A 27,698-nucleotide genomic window follows, 5' to 3' on the forward strand; every position below is an offset into this window, starting at 1 on the left:
AATTTTATTCACGCTGAAAGGCAGTCTGGATACCATGGACCAGATTTTCGCCTCATCTAGGGAACCAATCACAGAACGGGGAGGGATGTAAAGTATATGCCGTATGCTTCGGACTCAGGGTCCGTATGAATTAGCTCAAATGATCCATAGGGAATTTCAATAACTAATCATGAATATGATTAATATTTTGCATATTACAGTTACATTAAATTGTCGAAAGTGAAAGTGGATTATATGAATAATCAATCACAACGAATTATAATTCCTCATTCATATATCAATAATCTTACTTAACTTCGATTATGAGATGATCTTTAAGGGAAATTATGTAATCATCAAATCGGTGTTGTCCAGCAACGACCAACCGTCAGATTAAGTGATCAATTTCTCAATAAAGCTATCCTTTCTTATAAACTCCAAGAAATATTAATTTTCTGGCCGTGAACGTTAATTTCCTTGTGTTTATAAAATTAAAATTACTTAATGTAGTAACTAATGAGCGCGGTAGCTCTTGAATCTATCTCATTGACTCGTTTACAAGCATTTTCACAGAAACAGTTGATATGGTTTTAATAAATGCAAAACTAGAGAATATACAGACTACACAATAGGCTATACACCGATTATATGTTTATACATATCGGTGAACAAACAAGACAACGAATAACAGATGATAGAGAGAAGGTGAGAGAGATAAAGTTCGGAGGAGGGGCGCGCGCTCGTTTTGAGTGCGGGAGAGAGAGAGAGGGAGAGAGAATGGTCACGAGTGACCAACCATATAACAACCACATCACAGAAACCTTGAGAGAGCCAACAGAATGCATCGAACCTTAAAACTCGTTAGAGTTTGATACTTGCAAAGTTCTTTGTGTGGGTCTGAGAGGAGCGCGGGTTCTCGTGCTGAGGCGCGTTCTCTCGTGGAGGTTCTCTCGGACAGGGTGCGTGCTCTGTCTCCGGGGCGCGCTGGGCGCGGGAGTTTTGAAGGCTTCTTGAAAGTGAAGTGGCTGAAGGGATAATTCACGCTAAATTCGTTCACTCTTAGGTGAAGGCGAACCAAGGAGAATTTGAAAATGAAACAAAAGAAACTTTATAAAGGAAATAAAAAGGAGGGAACTCCTGAAGGAGTTCAGGTCCGAAGATTTCACATGCTGACGACGGCAGGAAGAGCAGGAAGCAAGAAAGAAGGGAGGAGCTTTGGCTCTCTTTTTAAAGACTGTATGGGTTACGCCTTTGTTCGGCGTGATCAGCCAATCACCTTCAGTGATTCGAAAGCGGGAAACTCTAGGCTTGTTTGAGATGAGCAAAATCTGCGCAGAACCGATCACCGGTGATCACCGCGAGATGCATGCCGGTTAGAAATGTGTCCGACTGCGTTCCGCCTGGCTCTGATGTCATGCTGACGTATGTCAAAAATCTCTCGCGAGCGCAAGGCACACCTGTCGGATTCTGCAGTCGAGCGCAGTTGCTCTCCACCGACTGCGCGGTTCAAAAGCATGATGGGAAACGACTTGCTGACGACACAGCTTAATGCTCATTGGTTTAAACAACCATGATGGATTGTTCTTTTTTTAAATGTTTGAATTTAAAACTCTGATTTCGTGTTTTTATGTGTATAAATTATGTGTGAGTATTCCCAAACTCTCTGACAGTGCGATCTCGATTTTGTGATTATGTCATTTATATATAAATATATATATATATATATATATATATATATATATATATATATATATATATAGGCCTATATATATATAGGCCATATATAAAAACACGTCTGTAGTAAAGAAACAAATGATTGATAAACACGTAGCCTATTTGGAGTGGGATTAAATAAGTGCTTTGGGTGTCTTGTTCATTATATTTATTTTCATATAAAAGCAACAGAACTTAAATTACATCCAGTTTATTACCAACACTGTGCACGAGCGTGAATTCCGTGAATCCCGCGATATCCATCTTTGATCTCACAGCTGTCAGATCCACTGTGAGAAGAGAGAACTGTCCGGCTTGCCTGCACTTTTTTCACTCCTCCCCTCACTGCAGCCGGCTACTCTCGCATACAATTCAGGCGAGGCAAGGCGCATCTCAAACAAGCCTTCTCTTTGTCTGGTCAGAAGAGCGTGGCTGTGTAGATTTATGACAGAGCTCCGGGACTAGTCATTTCTATGACTGGAAAGAATTCATATCGAAATAATCATACCATTGCAGTCTATTATCGAGATTCAACTCCGTTAGATTTAGAGAATTCCAGAGACACCAAACACTTCCGATTAAGATTATATGATAACAAAGTTACATAAAATATACAGATTAGAAGCCTTTAGAGTTTGATTAGCACACATTAAAACTTACATTAAATCCCAAAACCTGTCATGACATATAAATGACAACACAGAATGCATTTGGTAATGTTTTAAATATGATTCGTTTGAAGAAAAGTCTCTTGTGTGTGTGTGTGTGCTCCTAATGCAAAGGAATGTTTGGTGTCATATTACATGTCTCTTTGTGTGTGTGTGTGTGTTGTAATGGAGAAAGAGACAACGCTCTCATCTGGTCACACAACGAATGAAGTGTATTAGAGAATCACGATTCATTGATCGAAAAACAGCAGTCATTGTTGCTACAGGGAGCAGCAAGACGATGACGACATCTATGCGACACAACTAAGCAGTTTGTTTATATCTATGGATTCAACATGGCAGCAGACGCGAAGCTACCTTTTGATGCATGTTTATCTTGCACAAACGGCAATAGTCGCTGAACGTCATTGTTTACACAAAAATATCTTACCCATCGTCTTCTTCCTTGTCTAATTTCAGTCGCTCTACATACGTCATCTGGTATAATGGAAACGATTGGCTATGAGCTACGTACAGGTGCATTTGATAGACATTCATAGCACCCAATAAACGGCGCCGGACATTTGTAAACCACGCCTCAAATACGAGAAAATGCACATGTGGTTCCCAGACCCAAGTCTCAACGAGAATTGGGTCTGGCGTTAGCCAGGCTAGTAAATCCCTGTTGTAGTTCGGTTGGATATGTCAATAGCAAAAATGAGGCACATATTACAAGCATTAACTGGATGTAAAAAGTGAGCAAGAGAGCACACATCTGTTGTATGCTCTTGATTGCCGATTACTCATTCGGCACACACAATTTATTTTTAATCCAAATGACGGATATGTATGTCAAATCTTGAACTGATTTAGGTGTATAACGAATGGTTCCCAACATTATTACAGGACAAGGAGTTTACTGTAAGCAAACATCCAAAAGCCGTGTCCCAGATAGCGGTTGAATACTGCATTGAATTCTCTTTCAAGTATTCTTGAGCTTGAACTGACAAATTTACACAAAATTATGTAAAAACGCCAATCTTTGCGAGTATCCTAGTAAACAAAGTCGGTTATGCCGGAAGCGACCGTAAAGAGTTGAGATGTGTGACAGTATATTTGATCTGTGCATTCAGTCTTAAAGGGACAGCAGCTTAATAAAACTGCTGCAGTGCATGTAATGTTAATCAAACAACAAAGGGACAAAGAAATCACACACTGCTCTTGATTGAATGACTTTTGTAACTTTTTTCAAATTCTGTACCAAAAATAAAAGTATCGGTACCGGTCTCGTTCTGGAAAAAGTGGAATCACAACTAAACAATAAGCTTTTAATTGTCTTGACCACAAATGATTGGTCAGAAAATTAGCAAAGACAGAATATGGGAAGTGAGTGGAAAAAGAAGTTTCTTGGTGATGCCCCAGAGTGGTGTCTTCAAAAATCTGCTGATAAATATAATAATAAATGCATCTCTACCACAGTTAAGAATGGAGGAAGAGGTGTCATTGTGTGACAACCAAGAAGTGGCTTGAGAGCAAGCCCATCAGGCTAATGTTTTGGCCTGGTGAGAGACCAGATTTGAACCCTATAGTGAATATTTGGTCTCACATTAAAATCAAACGAACAGGGAGACATTTACTACTCATGAACATTTACTACTCATGAAGTAAAGCCATTAACATTGAGTGGAGCAAAACTGACTCTACTTCCTGTAAAAAGTTGGGGAAGTAAGTTTATCAACAGTATTTGTGCAATTATTGCTAATTTCCTGGGCAGTGATTTGTGATTACAATGGTTAAGACCATTAACAAAAACACTAAATGATTGAGAGAGACCCCCCTGACATGATTGTAAAGCACTTTGGGTGAACAGTAGCCCTGTACATGGGAAATGCACTATATAAATACCTTATTTATTAATTCATAATTATTTTTTATTTTGTTTTGACCAAGAGTGGGTATATTATGAAGCTTCTTTATTTATTAATTCATATTTTTTTATTTTGTTTTGACCAAGAGTGGGTATATTATGGAGCATAAATTTACTATGGAGCATGGGTATATTATGGAGCATGAAAGGCTGTGGTTAATGTGAGTCTCCAAAATGTTCCACAGAAGATACTTCTTATAAAGAAGTGAATTTATAACAGGTACATAGATGTTTGTAGTAAAACTTTACTACAGACTCAAATATGTGGATGATATGAAGCAGTGCAGATATAAGCTCTTCCCCAAATGATTCTTCACAAAATCTGTCATTCAGTATTTTAAATGTGTATCGCTGCAGCTCAAAACATGCAGACAGCTGTTATCATGATACCAGTGTAGCTCTTCGTCCTTCAACATTCAGGTTAGGATCTTTACCCTGCTGGAAGGCCTAATGAGAAATACATTTACATGTATTCATTTAGCAGACGCTTTTATTCAAAGCGACTTACAAATGATAACAATAGAAGCAATTAAACTAGCAGTAGGACAACAGTATGTAAGTGCTATGACCCTTCGCAGTTCAATCTAAAATTTTTTTTTTTTTGAGATATAATAGAGGAGAAAGTGTTAGTATTACTTGATCAAGTGCTGCCGAAAAAGATACGTCTTCAGCAATTTCTTAAAAATGGCTATGGACCAGCAGCTCTGGTTGAGTTAGGCAGATCATTCCACCAGCAGGGAACAGTCATGGTAAAGGTCCGAGAGAGAGATTTTGTGCCTCTTTGAGATGGCACCACAAGACGGCGCTCGCTTGAGCGCAAGTTTCTGGACGGCACATAAGTCTGAAGTAATGAGTTAAGGTACAAGGGTATAGATGACAGTAAAGGTTTTTACACATGCACACTTCTCATCAGATTAAAAGAAAGCTGTTGAACAGAGAACTCCCTTTCTAAAACATGATCTCACCTTGCACTGCACAGGGTAATCAATGCATTAAAATGTCATTCATTCAGTGAGAAAAGGATGTCCTCGAGGTGCTACATGACTATTGAGCACACAGCGCTAAGCAGTTGATGATCGACGGCTGCCGGACCGTTCACGCTTCCCATTTACAAGGGTAAAAGCATTTCTATAAACGAAAGGCTTCATCTCTCTCAACGGCACATATGGATTTCTGCACACGGCATGGAGGAGAGCCGAAGGACGGTCAATGAGTGAAGAACAACTCTATTAGTTTATCAGTTCTGAATTATCTTTATCACATCATTGTTTTTTTCTTCTTCACTTCATACTGATATTACAGCCATTCCATTCACGTCTTGACGACCATGACGATTCTCCACATTTAATATACTAATCCATAATAAATGTGGAAAATTGTCTAAGTAAAGCATGAGTAGAGGACTGTAATATAAGTATGATGACTCTAATACCAGCCTGTCATGTATAGCGCAGTGATGACATCTCTAACACAAATGGAAGTCTGGGAATGATGTGACAATCAAAATGTGACAAAGGAAAACTCTCTTATATGTGTATATTCGTCTACAAAACCTATTTCAAGTATTTAAGCAGAAGCCTTTACGTCAAGATATGTTTACGGCCATGCATTTTATTTAGAATATTTAAAATAAATATTGTAGCATGGTTAGTTGTTGTGGGGAGGAGGAGGCGGGAACCCCCAAACGTTTCACAGACTTTAAAATATAAATAAACACAAATTAAAGTAAAAGGTGGCAGCCCCTAACAAAATTTACCACAATACAATATAACATGATCGATTCTAGTAAATGTGGTCATGAGTAGTAAAAAAAGCTTACTAATTTATGTTGGTGCAGGATTATCTTTTCATCAGTCTTTTTAGTTTATGTGGCTGTTGTAGATCATATTTGACTTTCTCCATAGCTTTTTTAAGTGCTACATTCTCAATATGATTCAAATGGGTTGCACACTTTATCATCAGCATCGATATAGGAATGGCTTGTGAAAATCTTATCACACTTTTGGAGCGAGCTGGTGAATGTGTCTGTGCGCTCCTCATGCAAAATTATAAACATTTTGTTATAATAAAATGCACCTCATTCACAATGAACAGTAAATTAGTAACAATAGAAAGGAAGATCTAATTCCAGCAATAAATGGCTCAAAACATGAGTTGTGAAAGCTGACAAGTGTAAGACAACCGGAAGTCGAGAGTCTCGAGACCCTGCTGTATTAGAGAGAATTCTGAAAGGTGCCATGTGAGAGTGAAACCTAATTACGACAGAAAGATCATGCAATCTATGGTGATTAAAGCTCTCTGTCTTCCTGAGAGACGCGCCACTTTGTCTTTGTTCACACCTGTAGAAGTCTGAGCTGGAGTGACTGTGGATAAACGAAAAACTATGTGAAGTGAACAAATGGCTTCAGAATGACTCCACTAGAATCAACAGGACAGAAACACTGCTTTATCTGCTGCATTCATGAGCCTCATCGCCTCCTGTCCTTTAGCTACTGCGAACCAGAGAGTCACTCTTTCACAAACAGACAAATAGATCGCCTGTCCCTACAATGGTACATTATGCCAGAGACTCTCAGGCGGTTCATTAATATGAAAATGGCCCGTGTTAGGGATGAAATTAGCGTCCGCTCCAAATACAAATTGTGGCAACTCCCCAGAGCCAGAGCTATAATTGACTGAACAGTGAATGCTCACACATCTCTAGATTCAACACTCTGTTCAATTCCTTTACTGCTACCACTCATACTTTCATTCACTTCTCTATTTTACATCATGGTTTAATTAGTTGGAGTTAAGTCAAGCATTACTATCCCTATTGCTCATGACTTGGTTGCTGATCTAAACAAACTAAGCATTCAACGTTGATGTATTAAGCACCACAGGCATGAATGATTCCTTAAAACCTGTCTTGAGGAATGAGCCATGTACTGTAACTCACTAAGAGACCTAGTAAAGAGTAACCCTAGCAACCACCAAAAACACCCTAGCAACCTGAGGACAATCATCTTCATATAATGAAAGTCTGAAATGCTTCTATTTTTCCCACTATATGTAATATCAGCTTAACAATCAAAGTCCACATGAAAATAAAATTAACAATTATTTATTTTTCTATGGAAAATTGCAGAATTTATTATGAATGATTTATTCATGCAATTTTTTTTTTTTTCATTTATGTCCCAGCGTAATCTTTAATCAAAATTAATTCCCCTCGCTCTTGCAGCAACATATTTTCTCTTCACTGATGATTTGTTTAATGTCGCAAAGGTGGGACAACCTGTCACTCACATGAGACCAACCAATTCCAAACCACAACCATCCAACCAATTCCCCATGGACAACATCAAGTCATGCATTCTGATTTTCTATTTTTAGAAAACTATAAACCAGGCTTAAATTATATTGTATGACATGAACAGACCTGATGACCCGTTTTCGTTATATTCAACATACAGTGAACAGCTCCAACTGTTTAAAGGTAGAATTGGTTAAACCTATTCTGGATAGGAGGAAGGTGAATGATGGGAAGAGAAGATGGAGAAGATTTTTTTTCTTATTTCTTCCAGTCATCAATGTGTAGTTAACCGTGATTTTCATGATAAATAGTAGCAAGTGTAGCCGAGTGTCTGAACATGCGTGCACAAAGCAGCGTTCCATTAGCCAACCATCACAGAGGCCACGGCCTGACCTCCGCGCTCATCAGCGGCCACTCGCGGTGTGGCCCGTCAGTGGAGGGTGCTTCAACTGAGAGGAGACCACTGAAAAGGGCACTACAGCAGAGCGTACACTCAGATCACAGTTAAGCGCTCTTGTTTTGCTCTTAGAAAGGCTTGCCTTAATGAGGTGACTTCCCGGTGACCTCCTGAACAGAAGCAGGGATGAATTACACTGATGCTGGCCAGCAATTAAAAGAGACTTCAAAGGAAAATGTGAAGGCTAATGGACACAGTGTGCTCATGATTTGCAGCACATATCAAATGTGCGCTACTGGCCTGGTAGCCAGGCTCGGATGGTGCTCAGGTATATGGATGGGGAGTGCACTGCATAGCGCCAAGCACAGAAAGCTTGTATCTCGGTTTAAAGAGATCATTTGAAAGCCCTGTCCTTGGATTTCACCAGCCCCACAGCTCTTACAGTATTCATGTAATGTATGGAGCAGCATGCTTCACGCAAGTTAACTGGCAGGTATGATTTTATGACTGTATAATGAAGGTGATATGCTCTGGCTTTGGAAAAGCTAAACTTTCATGCCACCAACTTTTGGTAAAATTAAGATGACATCAAAGAGAGATTTAGGTTATCAGAAGCATGTTAAAGAGGAAGTTGAACCTCCAGATTTAAATTGGGCTCCACCACACACTTACTCCTTTGATAAAACTGAATGTAATTGTAAACTGACTGCTTACCTCCAGTGAAGGCACATGATCTGATAATTCATAACTAAAGATCCTGATAAAGAGGACACCGTTCCACAGTTTATTGTGTTATTCTCCATTAGCGTTCTCACCTGGATAGGCCATGAGACCCACATTTTCCCATGGTCATTAAGGCCAAAATATGGCCAAATATGTCAAAATAGATCTTTAATTCTACTAACTTTAATTTTATTTGTATTATATTATTATATACTATTATAGTAGTATACTATTTATATATCTTTTAAATGCAATGTTTTAATAGTTGAAGGCTACATGCTAATTTATGTATTATTAACTTAGAATTATTAATTGCATTAATGACTAACTATTTTAATTTGTATTTTGAAATCGCTCAAAAAAATTAAATAGTTTACAGGTACTGAAAGATTACAGGTACTTCTTGCTATAGAACTGAAATCGGTCTGAGGAACCATGACATTTTACTGGTATGGGTAACAACTAGGGTATGGTATCGTTGTTGTTGTTTTCGATACCGGTGCCAAAACGACACTTTAAAACAGTACCGGTGCCTACACTGTGCCTGAACCAATACTTAAAAAAAAAAAAAAGAGCCTCAAAACAATGGTGAATGACATTAAAGAATGGCTTTTTTATTGAAAATAATAATAATAATAATACTTAAAATTGAACATATAAAACAATTTTAGTCAATATATAAATATAAGTGGTCTAAATACAAAACACAACACATTTACATCATAAATTCTCAATGAAACCTAAGCCACCTAACCCAAATACAATAATTTAACACTAAATATACTAATAACAGCAAAGTAGTCTGTATTCTTGGTATGCTATAAACCAGCTTTAAATTTCAGCAATTCCTTTCCCATTTTTTGCCTTCTCTGGTCAAATATGACACCTCTATTTTTTGCCTTCTCTGGTCAAATATGACACCTCTCCTGAATTATTGCATGTCCTGCGCAGCATTATTTTAGAACGCATCAATGCAGTGGCGCAAAACCCATCATGGAAGAACGCCATCATGTTTTCAACTGTGACAACGAGCGTTCATCAGGATCAACTGAAGGCTGGATTTTCAAAAGTATGTAAGGTTCGCAGCTCTATTGTTGAAGTAAACTTGGACAACACTCTTGAATGAATAATTTATTAGATGTACGCCGGTCTGTTATTGTATGGACATCGACTTTACATTTTCACACTAAACATGACGTGGAACAAAACAAACAGTGATTAGTTGCGTTTCATGTCAGTCAGTCCTTGGCTGATATTTGTATTCTTAAATACATGTAAGTGAATGTGTTTTGTTATTTAAGAAACCTTTATTATGATCAAGATTCATGTTAGTTGATCTATAACACGCTATGTTAGTACGCAAGGCAGATCAGATAATTGTATCTGTCAGATTTAGGCCTACAACACATCAATTTATCCACTTCTCTCGAAATACATAAAAGTTAGTGGCTGGTGAAGTGTGAGAAGAATAGAGTAAATGTTACAGTTACCTACACAATGTGTATCTAAACACGTCATCAATTTATAATTGAAAGAACTGTTATTGCTGCTTCCATAGACATCAGTGTGTATTTTACAAACTATAAATGTTGTTTTGCTAGTACTTGTGTATTTAAATGTGTGAAACCTAAAATAAACCTTATGTGGTTGAAAACACTGTTTGATATTATATGACAGCGCTGAGAGCGTCTGTCTCTGGCTCAGCACCAGCCAACATGCGAACACAGATTTGAATTTAGAAGTTGATCACGCGATCTGAACGTTCTAATTGTCAACAGACAGCTGAGGCATTTAAGTGGCACCAAAACGAGGCAACAAAATCTGCGTTTTGAATCGGTTCGGTAACATACCGGTTACTTGGGTATCGGTTCCATATCGGTCCCCGGTTTCGGTACCCAACCTTAATACCAACTACTGACATTTTCATGTCTAGAGGGCATTTCACATGAGAACCTTTTCTCTCCACATAAGAGCACAATTATTAGTGCATGAAACCCATTTTCTTCAGAAAGAGTCAATTTTGTAAGTGACACGTAAGGTCTCTCTCAAACAGGGCTGATCAGTCCTCTCCTGTCTGATAGGTACTTCTGCCATTTCAAAACGCTGAGCAGAGGGTCCATAAATCACACATCTGTTCTGCTAAACACCTCTAATGCTGCTAAATGAGTCCTCAGAAAGAGTGTCAGACAGCCACTGCCGCAGCCTCCCAAATCGCAGTCATTTACCAGCGCTGTGAAAGCTCTCCACCCGCAAAAACACTTAAGAGGCAGTAAATGGAGGAGATCTCAAAGTCAGGGTGATGTGATCAGACGAGAGGAGGAACGGTTCTAGTGTTAGCTAGCGTGTCTTACACCAGTTTCCCTGAGATGATTTAGGAAATGGAAGCCTGTGAGCTTTGAGAGGACGTCTGTATGTGAGCAGGGAGTGGACATGATCTCTCCGGACAGCATTTGGTATTTCCATCACCATTACCTCATTCTTGCAAAGCATCTGACAACACAAAAACCATGTATTTTACCACCCATTACAGCGAACGAAGAATTTATAGTCCCACCTGCTCTTGTAGCAGAAGTCAATAGACTTTGTCAATCTTCAAGAAAGCAGCAGCAGGAGTGATCTAGCATTCGTGCTCTGCCGCTTCCCGCAAGACAAATAGACGCATCAAAGAAGTGATATGTAATTAAAAATACTTGCTGAGCACATGGAAATGAAATAAGGACAAATAGTCCAATGATGGAAATCAAATTAGCACATAAAAAGAAATAACCGTCCTCTAGCACGGATACAAGCACGCCTACATTTCTAATTAGCATTTAATTGTTATTTCTTTTCATTTAGGGGGGAAAAAATCATCACTTTTTAATTTGAATGTAACGGAGAATAAATGTAACCTATACATAAGGGGACAAAATTACAACCTCAATTAACCCTCCACAAATTAAAACTGCTTCTTCAGAATTTCTTGCAGCCGTCTGAGGGATTACAAGTGTTCTCAGCATCTGGGGCTCCAAGGAGGAAACGCACAGCATTGTGGGTATTGTTCTAGAATGATGGAATTGAGAGTCAATGGGAAAGTCAATGAGCTCTGAATGAGGTGTCACTACTGTATGCTAGAAAACAACCAGACGAACACGAGAGACACTAAAGGCTTGGGCACACAAACAACAATAAAACACCAGGACTTAACTACACTAAATCTGCTCACGTGGATTATTTATATGCTTATAATAAATTGTCATTTACTGTGGGAAAGAGCAAATCCACCTTAATGAATGAATGAAACACACACACAATTAACAATTAATAATCTACTGCAAGATTTTGATGATGAGGATGTACCTCCAGATGTTCCAAAATATAGGGTGGGTTGGTCATGCCCAGGCGCAACATCGCTCCCTCAGGGATCTCCTTCACCAGTTCCCAGAGCAGTGACGGCAGGTCAGTGCCGATGTCCCGGCCATACGCACCCGTATCCTCGCTGGTCAGCCAGATCTCACACACACCCTCTGCAAGACAAGACAGTTGATTAAACATAGCCATTTTCCATTCAATACAGGAAACTATTTTTATTTAATATTTCTAACTGAAAGTTGACTGCCCAATCTGTATGTGCTTTCCATTTGATGTTGTGCGTATTAAAGGAGAACTGTCAGTTTAGCAAAACGTTGGCATATTTTGTAAGCAATTTGATCTGGTGTGCTGCCTATGAAGACAGTCACTTGAGGTTTCATCTAAGTTAGAGAAAAAAAAAAAAAAAAGAAAAAAAAACTTAATTCTTGATTTAAGGTCATTTTTATACACTGGTCAATTTTGAGATTTTGCTTTTTATAACATGCCTTCTTTCAGACTAGTGGAAAGAAAACATTCAAAGACAAATTTAAAAGTGAATAAACTATTCGCGTCTTCAGATGTCAATTACAAAATATCTTTAAAAGCCTTTAAAAGTTTTTTTCTCTTGCAGTCAGAAATATCCACTTTATATACACCAAACTTTCCATTTTTATTCCCATCGTATAGATTTTTACAGAGGGATTTTTTATATATGATTATCATTTTATCCTCTGTCTGTTGACAATCCTCTGTCTGTTCTGATTTGTGTGATACAAATTTCCAAAATTTCCTCTGTAAAAAACTGATACGTAAACAAAATCAATTAAGGAAAAACTTGTGATACAAATTATTTGTCCTAATATACTGTGATTAATCGACAGTTTAATTGTCAATATCTATTAGTTTTTTTTTCATATTCATCTGTGGTGCCTTCTGCGAAATACCATAGTTAATAAACAGATAGGATAGGATTCTGAGTTAGAATGTTTCTGTAATACAGCCCCTGACCTCTAAGGATAGTAAGGAGCTAGACAGCTCACAGTGCTTTAGACCGTTTCTACAGACCGTTAGACCGTTCTACAGACAATGGACAGTTGTCATGTAGTCCACAAATGGAAATCAGTTTAGGCACAGGTCAGAGATAAACTCTAGAGCAGCAGAGATATCTCAACCACCATGTGTTACTTTATACTCTCCAGAGCAGCAGATGAAAGCTTCCTCATCGGGAGATCAGTCTCCCAAGCTTTCTTGCACTGTCAGAGACTTAATAATGGCGATTTTTCCACAACCGAGTATCATCGTGTGGAACGCTCAAGGTTCATCATGTCATGATGCTGCTTAAAATGCAGAGACACAAATTGCAAAGGCGTAAGGATACTTAAACGTGCAATTGAGTAAGAGAGGCCACGTGCATGGTTAATTTAGAGGAAGTCAGCGTTAAGTCCAGATCAAGGCCATTAGCGGCAGCTCTGATGGGTGTCCTTCTGCTTGCATTATTAATCTAGTGTCAGTGAAGTGGAAGAGAAGGTTAGTGCTTCCTGAACATCCCCTGATCATTATAAAGCCATTGTCTCTCAGGGCCATTCAGCAGCTAATGTATGATTCAGCATCGCTCCATCAAATTACAGGGGTCCAAGTGAAACGACAGTCTGGGCTGTAACAAGTATTTTTTTGTGTCATCATGCTGAATCTGACAGGAGACAACTGACTGTGATGGAAAGATCACGTGTTTTCTCTTAGATGCCAAGTCAAGTAACATTTCTTGATACAGTATATAATTTTACACAACAGAGATTGTTTTAAAGCAGCTTCACCATAATAAACAGGAAAATAACAGTGATGATGCATCAATTTTGAAATAAATTTAATTTTAGCTGTAAACCAGCTCTGCAAAAACAAAAAAAACAATAGTGTCATTATTCAGACCAATTCAGTCTGCTAGTCTGTTCAGTCTGCTAGTCTGCTATTCAGTCTGCTAGTCTGTTCAGTCTGCTAGTCTGTTCAGTCTGCTAGTCTGCTATTCAGTCTGCTAGTCTGCTATTCAGTCTGCTAGTCTGCTATTCAGTTGCAAAGCAGCTCTGTAGAATACACTGACTATGTTTCCATGCACTAATCAGAATCAGAATGATTAAAATTAGATTAAGGCAATATTACGATTAAACCATCTCATGTCATCAAATTGATGCTATTAAGCTCAATCATAGCAACCATAATTGTAGTAAAATCTGTGGCATATGCAGACTTTAATCACAAACAGGCATGTAAACACTTGCATCTTTTACTCTGACCAAAGTGTGCATAGCGGTAAAACAAATTGTATTGCTGAAGAAACGGAGTTCAGTCTGACAAGATTGTGTGACAAATATAATGCAGTATATTTATGCTAGAAAACATAAAAATGGAAACATTTTAGGCATGTCAACGGAAAATGACTGAGGCCAGATAAAGAAAGAAGAGCTTGAATGTGCTAGAAGAGCTTGCAGTAACACCTACAGTGGGGGAAATAAGTATTCACAGTTCCAATGCAATTCACATTAAATTTTGATTAGACATTGGTATTAGTTTAGTATTTTTTTTTTATAAAGCACATTTCTACTGCCTCAAGTGCAGCCCAAAGTGCTGTGCAAAGCCATCGATAAAACCAAACACAAAGAATACAAAAACACAACAACATACAATTAATATTTAGTTCTCTCCTGGGTCAGAGTCAAACGCCAAGCTATGAAAGTGCTTCTTCAAAGCAGTTTTAAAAGAGGGCAAATTGGGGACAGAGCGGATGGCAAGTGGCAAGTTATTCCATAACCTAGGACCGGCTATCGAAAAGGCGCGATCACCTTTTCGATTGAGTCGGGACCGCAGTACCTTGAGCAATAATTTATCTGCCGATCTCAGATTATTTACTGGCTGGTGTGGAATAATAAGATCTGACAGATAGGAGGGTGCGAGACCATTTACAAATTTACAAATTATTAATAGGGCCTTGAAATCGATCCAAAATTTGAAAGGTAGACATTGAAGGGATGTTAGAATTGGGGTGATTCTGTCCCTCTTTCACATACCGGTCAATAATTAACTCAATAAATCCATGCAGATAAAGAAATCTAAAGAAATCTAAATATTACAATCAATAAAAAAAGTTTGTAATAAAGTGAAATGATACAGGAAAAAAATATTAAACACGCTAACTGAATTTGTACTTAATACTTGGTGGAAAAGCCTTTGGTTGCAATGACAGCTTCAAGACACTTCCTGTATGAACAAACTAATCTCTAACAGTGCTCAGGTGGGACTTTGGTCCATTCTTCTGAACAGACTTTTTATATATTGAATATTTTAGGGGCACTCTAGTGAATCTTGATCTTCAGTTCCTTCCACAAATGCTCTATTGGGTTTAAGTCTGGTGATTGACTGGGCCATTCTAACAACTTTCTTTTCTTCCTCTGGAACCAATTCAGAGTCTCCTTTGCAGTATGTTTTGGATCGTTGTCCTGCTGGAAGGTCCACCCGCGTCTCATCTTCATCATCCTGGTGGATGGGAACAGATTCAACTCAAGAATTTCCTGGTACATGGCTCTGTTCATCTTCCCTTCTATAATATGGATTCTGCCAGTACCATGAGAAGAGAAACAGCCCAATACCATGATGCTTCCACCTCCAATCTTCACTATTGGTATGGTATTTTTGGGGTCATGTGCGGAGCCATTTCTCCTCCAAACATGGCGTGTGGAATTATTGCAAAAAAAAAAAAGAATTGTCTTGTCTGACCACATTCTCCCAGTAATTCACAGGCTTTTCCAAATGTTGTGTAGCAAACTTCAAACGAGCTTCAACGTATTAACAGATGTCTTCCTGGGTGAGCATCCATGGAGGCGGTGGCAGTGGAGAACATTGCCTATTGTTTTCTCTGTGAAAACTCTCTTGTGAACAAAAGTGTTTCTGGAGCTCTTTCAGAGTGGTCCTTGGCTCTTGGGTAACTTTTCTGATTGACCTTCTGACTCCCTGATCAGAAATCTTGCGAAGAGCTCCCGTGCATGACCATTCTATGGTGGAGTGACGCTCCTTATATGTTCCTCGGATAATGGTCCCAATGGTGCTTACAGGACCATGTAGCAGTTGCGAAATCCATCTGTAACCAGTTCAGTTATGTAGCACAACAATCTTTTTGCAAAGGTCTTTGCCTTTACCCATCATGAGATATTTGCGTATATCCGTTCAGAGGTGGATAAGGCTTTTTATAACCTGTCAACATGCACTAACCCAGCTGATTCTAATTTGCACAGGTAGGAGGTAGAACTAAGTGAAATCAGCTGCTGCCTTGTCTTTCCTTGCCTTGGTGTACTGCTTCTTACCCCGGATTTCCACCAACTGCGGAACGGCTCCGTGCTCCGTTGTACTTCAATACCCACCAGGTCCGGATTTGTTGCGGAACGGCTGCGGCCATGACTGACAGCTGAAGTCACATTGACCTACGAGATCTCTCAAATTCACGTATGATCGCGCGATATAACCTGTCCCGCACTATCTGCCCTGTGCTGAATTGCTGCGGAGCTCTCCGGCATCCGGCAAAAATAGAAGCTCTGGAGGGCTGCGGATCGTCAGAGTCGGAACGCAGCCGTTCCACAGTCAGTGAAAATACACACATTGACTTTAATGTAAACCTATTGACTCTGCCGCCGTTCCGGAGCGGATCCGCAGCTGGTGGAAATTGCCTGTTAGTGTTGAATACTTTTTCCTGTGTCATTTCACATTATTAAATATAACTTTTTTAGATTGTAATATTATGATTTATTTATCTGCATTTATCTGATTAGAGTTAATACAAATGTCTGATCAAAATGTCCTGAGAATTGCTGCATATAAACTAAATGTTGATAAATAAATAAAAATGTTGATGTGTTGAATACTTATTTCCCCCACTGTATGTCAGTTCATCATTTGTGCTGTGCAATGGGGTATATACATAATTGCAGTAAACATAACCAAATCAGAAATAATAAAAATTGCATGTAAATTGGAGTGAAGACATTTGCTTGTGTCATGAAAATATCTTACAGCAATTAAGTCTCTACACTGATTATTGGATAAATCACATTATTGATGCAAGTGTAAACAGTCAATAGTGTCATTATTCCTCTCAATTCAGTTCAATATTTGTGTTGATGTTTATCAATTATAATAAAAGTTGCAGCTATAAGCAGCTCTATGAAGATAAAAAGCCAGACTCAACAGACGGTGTTCTTGAGAAAGTTCACTGCAGTGTTTACTGAAAGTTTAAAGCACTGAGAGAGACAGAAGGGCTCTGCTCCAAAAACTTCTGAGCTGCCCACCTGCACAATATATCGGTGACCTGGTGTCCATTTGAGCAGCATCATATGGAGCAGCTCCACCCACAGTGAACATGAATCTGATACATTGAGGGCTTTAACAGTCTCTGGACTGTTAACATCTGGAGGTGGTTGGATATGTAGCCACATCACACACCCCATTTAGAATAAAGAACGAGACTCAACACAAAATCCCGGCGACACAGCTCATGTTTACAGTCTCATTCACAGGGCTCATTGTGTTGGCCACAGTGAATGAGCAATAACAACACGGTCATGAATCTCAGTCATTGGTGACAAGCTTCAGTTTGGCCGGGTCACGGCACCATGGGACACCTAATCATGTAACCTCACAAAACCGTCAATTAACCCATGTGACGCAGTGGGGCATTGTCATACAGCATGCAGCGAAAACAGGATGCACACACACAGTCCAAGCACCTTTCCATTACCTGAACCCCTGGGCATGAGCTGATGTCATCTACATAAGGGGTGTTCCTTTTTCCAGCAATTAAGTAAGGAGGGATAGCACAGGGTGTTGTGGAAAGAGTGGGGTGTGAGGATGTATGACATGTTAGGAAACAGCTGGAGCTCCAGTCCTGCCTTTCCTGCAATGAAACGCACAACACTATCCTCGTTTGGCCCGGCTCAGCAGGAAACCCATGTTTGTCGTGTCAGAGCCTGCCGCTCACAGGGCCACGGTGCGTCCATGAATCCTCCATCACCGCACTGCATCTCCTACTGGTATACAGCTTGTTCTCTCTCTGTGTGCTGTGCGTTATAAACACAGTTGCGTAACGCACATTACAGCAGGTGCTCCGTGATGAAGCTGCTTTCTGGAGCTCACACACTAAAGAACACGTCAGAGTGGATCAGACAAACTCACTGTGAGGGTCAATAAACTGCACTGTGGAGAGTGGAACTGTACACAATACACAGCACGTCTGTGGATGTTTCCAGTGAAAATAAAGCTAAATTGTTAATTAGCTTTCACGCAGACTCGTCTAAAGCTGAGCTTGGCCTCTGAATAATTAATATCACATAATGCTCTTAAAGTGATGATGCAAACAGAGGAGAGTGTGTGCTCCAGTCTGGCATCAGTCAGATCCCATCAGTCCTGATCACTCAATCCCACCATGACTGCAGTTTTCTCTTCAAAACCAAGTCCCGCTCACCTCTGATGACCTGTTTACAGCAATACAGAGTGGAAGTTTGTAATGAGTGGTGCTTGCCAAGATGAACTTCACTATCATTACTGCTTATACAAAAGTTTAGACCAGTGTTTCCCAACTTTGTGTCAGCAATCATATCAACACTTAACATGTTCAAACTCTTCCTAATCAATCCTCACTCATCTCATCAGCATAGAGTCAGAGACTTACACTAGATGGGTCAGGTGCAGTGTTGTAATGTAACGGAGTACAAATACTTCGTTACTGTACTTAAGTAGAAATTTCACGTATCTGTACTTTACTTCGCTATTTAAATTAATGTCAACTTTCACTTTTACTCCACTACATTTCCAAGATAAAATTTATACTTTTACTCCACTATATGTCCACTAAGCATCTTCGTTACTCGTTACTACAAAATAAAATCAGAAGAAATGTGGTTTGAGGTTTGGCGAATCACTGCTCCTAGATTGCATTACTCACACTATTTCAGTGTAATGCTTGTTTGTTGCCAAAGGAGGAGGATGCAAAACTGAACCCGCCATGGAAGCGCGAGCCGCGGCCGCGCGCGAATCCCAACGCGACGCTTCACGAGATAAGATGCAAGTGGCTAAACTAAACCACTGATTTACGATAGAAGTTTTAAATGACTGACATAAATAATCAGTTTGCAAAGACTGTAATCAAAGCTCAGCTTCGGGAAGGGGAGATTTACAGGTAAAGATAAAGAGACTGAGAGAAGAAGAACGAGAGATGGTGATGAGAGAGGGGAGCAGGTAGAGCAATAGCCTTTTGCATACTGTGCCCAGAATGAGAATAACTTTATTACAATGGATTCCTATTTAACAGAAATATACATATGTTTTTTGCCAATGACAGTGGAACAATAATATGCCCCCGAACCCCCTAGCAAGATCACTTTTGGGACCTCTGTATTTATAAAATCCTGTGTACGGCTAGTGCACTGAATATAAAATTGTATTTTTGAAAAATACAATGAATTATAAGGCTGTACAGAACAGTGAACTATTGCAGACTTATATACTGAGGGTTTAATTATATTATTTTAATATAGTCAGTCGGGAACTAAAGTGGGCCGGACTAAGGCATGAAACTCCAGGGCTGAAAATAGATTTTTTCTTAGTAGAGCAGCTAACTTAAGGTACATGCAGATAAACGATAACACAAGTACAGTACAGGCTACAAAACACAAACAACAGCAGGTTGTACCAGTTAATAGTATGCCTAGTATAAGAAATCCACAATAAAGTTCACAATCAAAGTTAACCGCTTGCTTAAAAAAAAAAAAACCTTTTTACTTTTACTTAAAGGTGCCATGTGTAAAAATTGAGGTAAAAATATCCCAAAAATGAGCTACACACTTCAAAAGAATGAGAAGAAATAAGGGTGATGATGTCATTAAAAAATTTCAAGTTATAGTGCTGCAGAGATATCAACCTTAATTAGCATTAGCATTACTAGCCACGGCCCGACAGGTGTCGTAATACCAGTTTCGGCCATGGGAGGCGGTATGCGGGCAACATAACCACCAGCCAACCTGCAATACACGAAGAACTCGCACGGCTTGTGGGCGTACTTGAACCTGATGTCAATCGTGTGGAAAGTACAGCCCACTACTTCATTTCAATTCAGGGAAGAGAGCGGAAGGATGACTGAAGGATGATAGCGCGGGGGACGGCAAGCGAACTGCAGCGCATAGCCCTGTTTTACAACGTTCAGCACCCATTCTGACATGCCCGGGATCGCTTCCCATGCTTTCGCACGCATAGCTAGGGGCAGAATGGTCTTCGTGTTCTGACCGCGCACTGCGCGGGTTCAAGAAACTGAAACGGAGGTATCAGCGCGGCGCGCGCGCCCTCGTTGTCTGAAGAGTGCTGCTCGCTGACGACAGCAGCCGCTGTTTCACATTCAATGACTCGGTTGCTAAGAACGGAGAACAACTTGTGTGGCGCGAACAGGTCATTTGTAGCCTACTGTATCTTTCAACAGTGTTCGTGTTTGTTTTACTATAGTAGAGATGATCGGTTCACGTGCGCTGTCTGATGTTGACCAATGATGTTGACAAATGCTGTCTGTCAAATTAATTTAATTCAAACAATATGTATATACAACTCAAAATGTAATATGAACAAAACGAATATGAACATATTCACTGGTAAAGGTGAAGGAGTAGCTTGAAGATGTCATGTTTCGATTCTGACTCCTGTATAAGTTCACTGCAAAAGAGAATGTTGTTTGCTGGGTTTACAGCTGCAAAGACGACAATTATACAGAATTGGTTTACCCCGCACATGTGTGCAAAAACATATTGGATTCATAGTCTCCATAAAATAGTAACTTGTGAATGTACAACAGCACGAATTAACAAGGCTAAACCTAGAACCATTGATGCATGGCAATGTTTTTCTTCCAACATATTGGACTATATAAATGAATGACTATATAAAGGTGTTTTTTATTTTATTTTATTTTTTATATTATATATTTTTTTATTACTTTTTTTATATATTTTTATTTATTTATTTACTTTTCCTCTCTCATATTGTTAAATTATGGATAATATGTCTGTTGCTCCCCTTTCCCTGTCTGTTATTTTGAATGTATGATATTTCTAAAGACAATACAAAGTTGATCACAAAACAAAAAAGATATCATGTTTCAAAATCACTTGACATCACCCAACGTTCCTCTGGAGGCAAAACGTCCTCTATTAGGCTTCGGCTATGGCTCTAGGGTTGTTGTGAAGGTAGGGGCGGAGCATAGAGACTATGCCTTTATCGTCTGTTACTCTAGAGTAGACCAATTCACTTTATGGAGGTATTACTGCCCCCATCTGGTGTGGAATGTGGAGTATGACTTGATTTTTTTTGCCAGATATTACACATGGCACATTTAAAATACTTAAGTACATTAAATATCAGAAAATTACTTTTCATACTTAAGTACAGTATAAATCAGATACTTTAAGACTTTTACTTAAGTAATATTCTAAAAGGTAACTTTTACTTCTACTAAAGTCTTTTTCTAGTACCATACTTGTACTTTTACTCAAGTATTGCTTTCTAGTACTTTATACAACACTGGTCAGGTGGGAGAGACATTCAACATGTGTACTGTTGGTGTGCAACCAGGAACAGGGTTGGGAAACACTGGGCAAGACAAGAGTTGCAGTTTAACTGGAGGTGATTAGGTGACTGACAATCTTGACCTGGAAGATGAGAAAATTAGGTATCAGGCCCGAAAATGAGCTCATGTACTCATAAAAATTCCCGATACCAAAAACCGATACCAGGCAGCGTGTACAGTGTATGCGTCCACTCCAGACAAAGAAACACTGACAACAGAAAAAAAAAAAAAAAAAAAAAAAAAGCAAAAAGCCGCCTCTGCACATCTATATTCAAGCACATATGAGTTTACCACAGACACTTTCCCTCTGCCGCTGTCTTCCTCTGTTAAATATCCACAACACACACACACACAGTGGCTCTCGTCTGATCCAGTAGGTCTGTAATCATCAGTGAAGAGGCCACAAGAAATCCTGTCAGAGCCTCTCATAAAGGACACTTTAAGAGAGACAGAAGAGGACATGGAAACCAGAGTGAATGCACAACTGGAAGACCATTCACTGTTCACACTGCTAAAGCTGCTGATGAAGGTCATCCATTTAGGGTGCTTTCACATCTGTATTTCGGTTCATTTGGTCCGGACCAAGGGAGAAAAATTATACTTTGTAGCATTTTTCAGGCGTTTTGGTTCCTTTTCACACCACACTGATTGCTCTGGTCCGAATCAGTTTATGAAACGAACCAAAATGCAGTCACGTGACAACATCCAAATCACTCGTTGGCCAGATGGGTCTTGAACGTATTTTCATAACTGCACTTTTATTGTCAGAATTAACGTGCGGGTAAATTCCAACAGAACTGACGGAAGTAAACAAAGAGGAGGAAAATCCGGCAGTCAACACGCGCTTTTTACAATGGAGAAATGACTTTGTGGGCTGATTGTATCCCTCGTCATAGTTTATTATATTAGTTTGTCTACACCACTTTAGGCAAACAATAACATTTGAGAATGAAGCGAGAATGCGGCTTGAAAATAATGTTTTATGCAATGCACGCAGCGAGTCACTTCAAGAGGAGGCAACGCGTGCATTAATGTTGCTAAACATTGACATAATGCACAGCGCGGCTGACTATGGCAGCTGGTTTAGTCCAAAAATGCGCAGTTATTTGGCAGTTGGGTCTGTTCGAGGTCGGATCACGTTCTCACCACAAACGAACCGCCCCAGAGTTTGTTTGAAAGCGTACCGAGACCACCTCTCCTAGGAGGTCTCGGTACGCTTGTTTGGTCCGCTTTTGGTGCACACCCGAGTGCGATTGCTGCATTCTCACCTGCCCAAACGAACCGCACCAATTCGGAAAACGAACTCTAGTGCGATTCAACCGAACTAAACAAGGCAGGTGTGAAAGCACCCTTAGACACTCACAGAAAACACTTCTTGTGCCAACAATTCCATCTGACTAAAAAAAAAAAAAAAAACACAGAGCAATTAAACCACTCAAATGTGGTTGGCAAGTTTCAGTGTTTAGTCACACTAATGAATACATACTTATCACGTTTTCAAGTATCAAGTATCCAAGCACTGACCAATGTGTCACCAGAAGACCTCCATGGATGCAAATGTAATTATTGTTTCTAAAACTATATTTCCCCAACCCATTTTTCAAAGACTATGCCATAGAAGATACAGTTGATATGAATCTGTGATCCAAAGGCTGAGAAACACATGTCTAGATTGAAAAAAAAGTGACGTATGGCTGACTATCGAGAATACAGTTTAGTTGGTTTTGAGTAGAGGATCAGATTCTGGAATCACATTTAGTCATTTAGCAGACGCTTTTATCCAAAGCGACTTACAAATGAGGACTAAAGCAAGCGAGTCATCGTGAAGAGGCAAAAACAACACACAAAGTGTTCAAAATACCAAGTTCTGGCATTTCTCAGAGTACCATAAGCCAGACAAGGGATGATTAAAATAAAAGGAAATTATTTTTTATTTAATTTTTATTTATTTATTAGGTTAAGTGCTCACAGAAGAGATGAGTTTTCAGGTTGTCTTTTGAATGTTGTCAGGGATTCTGCATACCGAATGAGGGTGGGGAGATCATTCCACCAGCATGAACAGTGAATGTTCTGGAGAGTGATTTTGTGGCTCTCTGTGATGGCACCACGAGCCGTCGCTGATTGATTCTGGTAGGTATGTAGACTTGGAGCGAGTGAAAGTAGGAGGGAGCTGAGCCTGTGGTCGATCTGTAAGCAAGCGTCAATGCCTTGAACTTGATGCGAGCCGCGAGTGGTAGCCAGTGCAGAGAGATGAACAGAGGAGTGACATGGGCCCTTTTGGGCTTGTTGAAGACAAGATGGGCTGCAGCATTCTGGATCATTTGTAGAGGTTTAGTTGCACATGATGGAAGTCCAGCCAGAAGAGCATTGCAGAAATCAAGCCTAGAAATAGCCAAGGCCTGGAGGAGAAGTTGTGTTGCATGCTCAGTTAGGAAAGGCCGGATCTTCCTGATGTTGTGTAGTGCAAACCTGCATGATCGAGCTGTCTTTGTAATATGGTCTGTGAAGGTCAGCTGGTCATCAAATATTACCCCAAGATTTCAGACCGACCTTGATGGGGTGATTGATGATGAATCTAGCTGGATGCTGAAGTCGTGCTGTAGAGATGGATTGGCAGGGAGGACGAGAAGCTCAGTCTTTGCCAGGTTGAGCTGCAGGTGATGTTCCTTCATCCATGCCGAGATGTCCGCCAGACAGCTTGAGATACGTGCAGCTACTGTGGGATCATCTGGTTGAAATGAGAGGTAGAGCTGCGTGTCATCAGCATAGCAATGGCAAGAGAAACCATGTGCCTGTATGATGGGTCCAGTAATGTGGTGTAAATGGAAAATCACTATTCACGTATCATCAGCACAGCAGTGACGAGAGCACTGAACAGCACTCCAGACTGCAAAATGGTCACATTTTTCCTGCCGGTGTGACTGATTTTGTTAGAGGTCACACTGGTGCCAATTGTTCCATCGATAAGTGCAGCTATTTCTGTTGCGTATAAGAAACATTAAAGGTGCTCTAAGCGATGTGTAACGGTGGTGGGCCCAAAAGACAGTTCAAATCAACAATAAATATTTTAAGTAGCTGTTCGGGCGCCAGACAGGTGTGTGCCTGTCAAAAAATTAACCCAGGATAGCATAATCAACCACCTGTTACATATCAAAACAAAAACTTGACATAGTCTGGGGTTTGCTTCCCATCACTTTTTAATGGCCACAAAACTTATTCCAGTGTCAATAATTTGTGAGCAATTCAAGTGCTGTATAAGAAAAACAACAACAACTTTATCTCCAAAATCAGTTCAGATGGAGAGGAAAATAACTAATAAAACAAAATAACAACAATAATCGTACCATAATATTAAACCCCACTACTTCTTTTTGGTGTTTTTTTTGTTTTTGTTCACACATGCCCGGGGGGGAAAAAAAAACATACAAAATGCGAATCAGTGCAGATACGTCACAACAAATTTTCCGCACACAGTAGAATTTTTCCCAAGCACACAAACACCGTAACTCAGCATGTTATTAGTAGAAAAAGGGACAAAATACTTAAACAACCAAAAAAAAACATCAGTCAACTAGACTCATAGGAAGTTTGTGTGTGTGTGTGTGTAGGTATAGTAAGTGGGTGTGTCCGGGAGGCATGTGTAATTTCGGACGATGTGCGTCTCTGAGAGAGCGTGGTACTGTTTGTACGGAAGAAAAGCTTGGTGGCACTGACCCAAACAAATGTAGCAGACCGCAAGGTCTCGGAGGAGTGTCTGGAACCGCCGTGGACTCTGAGCTGAACCTTTTCCCGACCGCGCTTTCCACTACGGACGGCTGAATAAAATCCGCGAAGGTGCGTTGCTTTCCACTACGGACGGCTGAATGAAATCCGCGAAGGTGCGTTGCGCCAGTTCACCGACTCAATGAAACAGCACGTCTGGAAGCCGACAGAAACACGAGCCCCACTCCACACGGCACTCCAACTTATTTTCTCCTCTCCGACAACCCTCTTACGAGCCCTGCATTCACTTGTGACGTTGGTTTTTCTTTCTCCCCCAGGTGCGTGAGCCTCGCCCTTATATTAGGCGTGTTTTACTTAATTGACGCACACCTCCCTTTCCGTCATGGATTTTGGCAAAGTGAAAATGAAAGTAACACAACATGCGGCATATGGAATTTTCCACTCTGCCACAGATGTCACACGTTTTTTAGGCCAAAACATTTTTTGTCACATACAGCAAACATCTCACTATCCGCTAGCTGCCAGTCCCCTGAACACACTGTAAAAAAACGCGGTCTCTGTAGACACCCCAGGCACCACAAATGGCAACAAAAACAAACTGGGCTAACCCGCACGGCCGCACCACGAAACATAACAAACAGTGTTCCAGCCAATAACCGACAAGAATGATTTGGGGATGGGGTTTGGGGGATTAGTGAACGGATGATGAGGAGGGACGGTCTAGCTAGCCTCCGTTTTGTTTGACAATACTTCGAACGTCAACAATAAGTGACGTCACCCAACATCACTTAGAGCACCTGTAAATGTCCCGAAAGCAGAACAATCAGAGCTGATTGTTTAAACAGCACCACGCGGACCATTTATCAGCTCGGCCCAAAAGACAGAAGTGTGAGAGAGAATGCATTTACTCATAGACTGTCTCGATCATGTGACCACTAAACAGCGCTGTGAGACCCAGTGAGAAGCATTCGATTTCAGCGGACACGATAGTTCTCCGATACAAATCACTAATGTTTCGGTCATTTAAACTAGTTCAAAACCAGACAAAATAGTGCTGGCATTCTCAACACTGATGCAAAAAACAGGAGAAACATTGTGCCACAACGATTCAGTTTGAAGCAGTGGCGCCTCCAGAAATTTTTCATAGGGGTGGCCAGATGGGGCCACTTAAAATCTTGGGGTGGCACACCAAAACTATAAACCATAATTTCAGAATTTTATTCTACTGTTGTAGTAACCCATTCGGAAATGTAATATATGACATATCCCTATATCGCTAGTGACGCCGTCATATATGTTAAATATAAGACAATATATTGCTATAACATATATACATATCTCTACATATATGTTGATATAGGTTTTTAACATATATAAATTTGACATATTAAACGAGTATATTGACATATATTAATATGATGTATATGATTATTATTTATATAATACTGTATGTTTTGACCATATATGTCACCGATATGTTTAATTTATATATGCCAAACTATTTACTATTTATTTCAAGTCTACATATCCACATTTCATTTCAATTTCTATCTCATTTTCGAATCTTTTATAAATAAAATGTATTATTTATTATTATTTGACCTCTTCTTGACCAGCTCATAAAAACAAAACAAATACTACACAAATTATATTTGAAAACTGATAATTATATATGTGACAAGTATGTAAAAAAACACTATTATACATAATCAAATATATGGGCTGGTTTTATATGTCAATTGTTCCATTTTCTAATAGGTTTTATATATGGGCATATATATGGGTATATATATTTTATATATGTGGATATATTTCATATATATATATTTCATATACCTAGGCTATGTATATTACATTTCCGTATGGGTAAACTGGCCTGAAGAAAACTATCAGAAAGACTTAAGGAAACTCCTACTGATATACTTTGGTTTATTGTGTTATATTTAACGGACAGTGCATCACGTTGCATGAATTTCTTAAATGAAATAAACAGAGTTGAAGCAGGTTAATAATAATAGCCCACACACTCCATTTCATCATTGCAAATAACACATATGACTCGACTGACAAAACTAGGAACTAACACACACATGAAGTAAACTTGTGTGTAGTTTATAAAGTCCAGCCTTGCACTTGAAAACAATCTAAACTCTGTTTTTATGACGCAGCTCTTATTGATGCGACTTACCAGCAGCGAGAGATGTGAGACTCTGCTGGTGGTGACGTAGCTCCGCCCGCAATATCACGCACACAAATGCCAGTGACGCAACAGCCAATGTCGAGTTTTCCCAATTATTAATGCATGAATTTAACAGCATTAT

General features: G+C 39.6%; 1 protein-coding gene across 2 annotated transcripts in view; it reads right to left on the bottom strand.

Moving 5' to 3' along the window:
* The window catches only part of cdkal1 (CDK5 regulatory subunit associated protein 1-like 1), a 410,090-nt gene that overhangs the window by 128,824 nt on the left and 253,568 nt on the right, over nt 1-27,698 (bottom strand). For both annotated transcript variants that reach the window (XM_079627099.1, XM_079627100.1), the window contains one exon: nt 12,021-12,187. In XM_079627099.1, the coding sequence (XP_079483225.1) occupies nt 12,021-12,187 (167 nt within the window). The remainder of the gene's footprint in view (nt 1-12,020; nt 12,188-27,698) is intronic.

The sequence above is a fragment of the Phoxinus phoxinus genome, assembly GCF_949152265.1.
Source record: "Phoxinus phoxinus genome assembly, chromosome: 10".
NCBI lineage: Eukaryota > Metazoa > Chordata > Actinopteri > Cypriniformes > Leuciscidae > Phoxinus > Phoxinus phoxinus.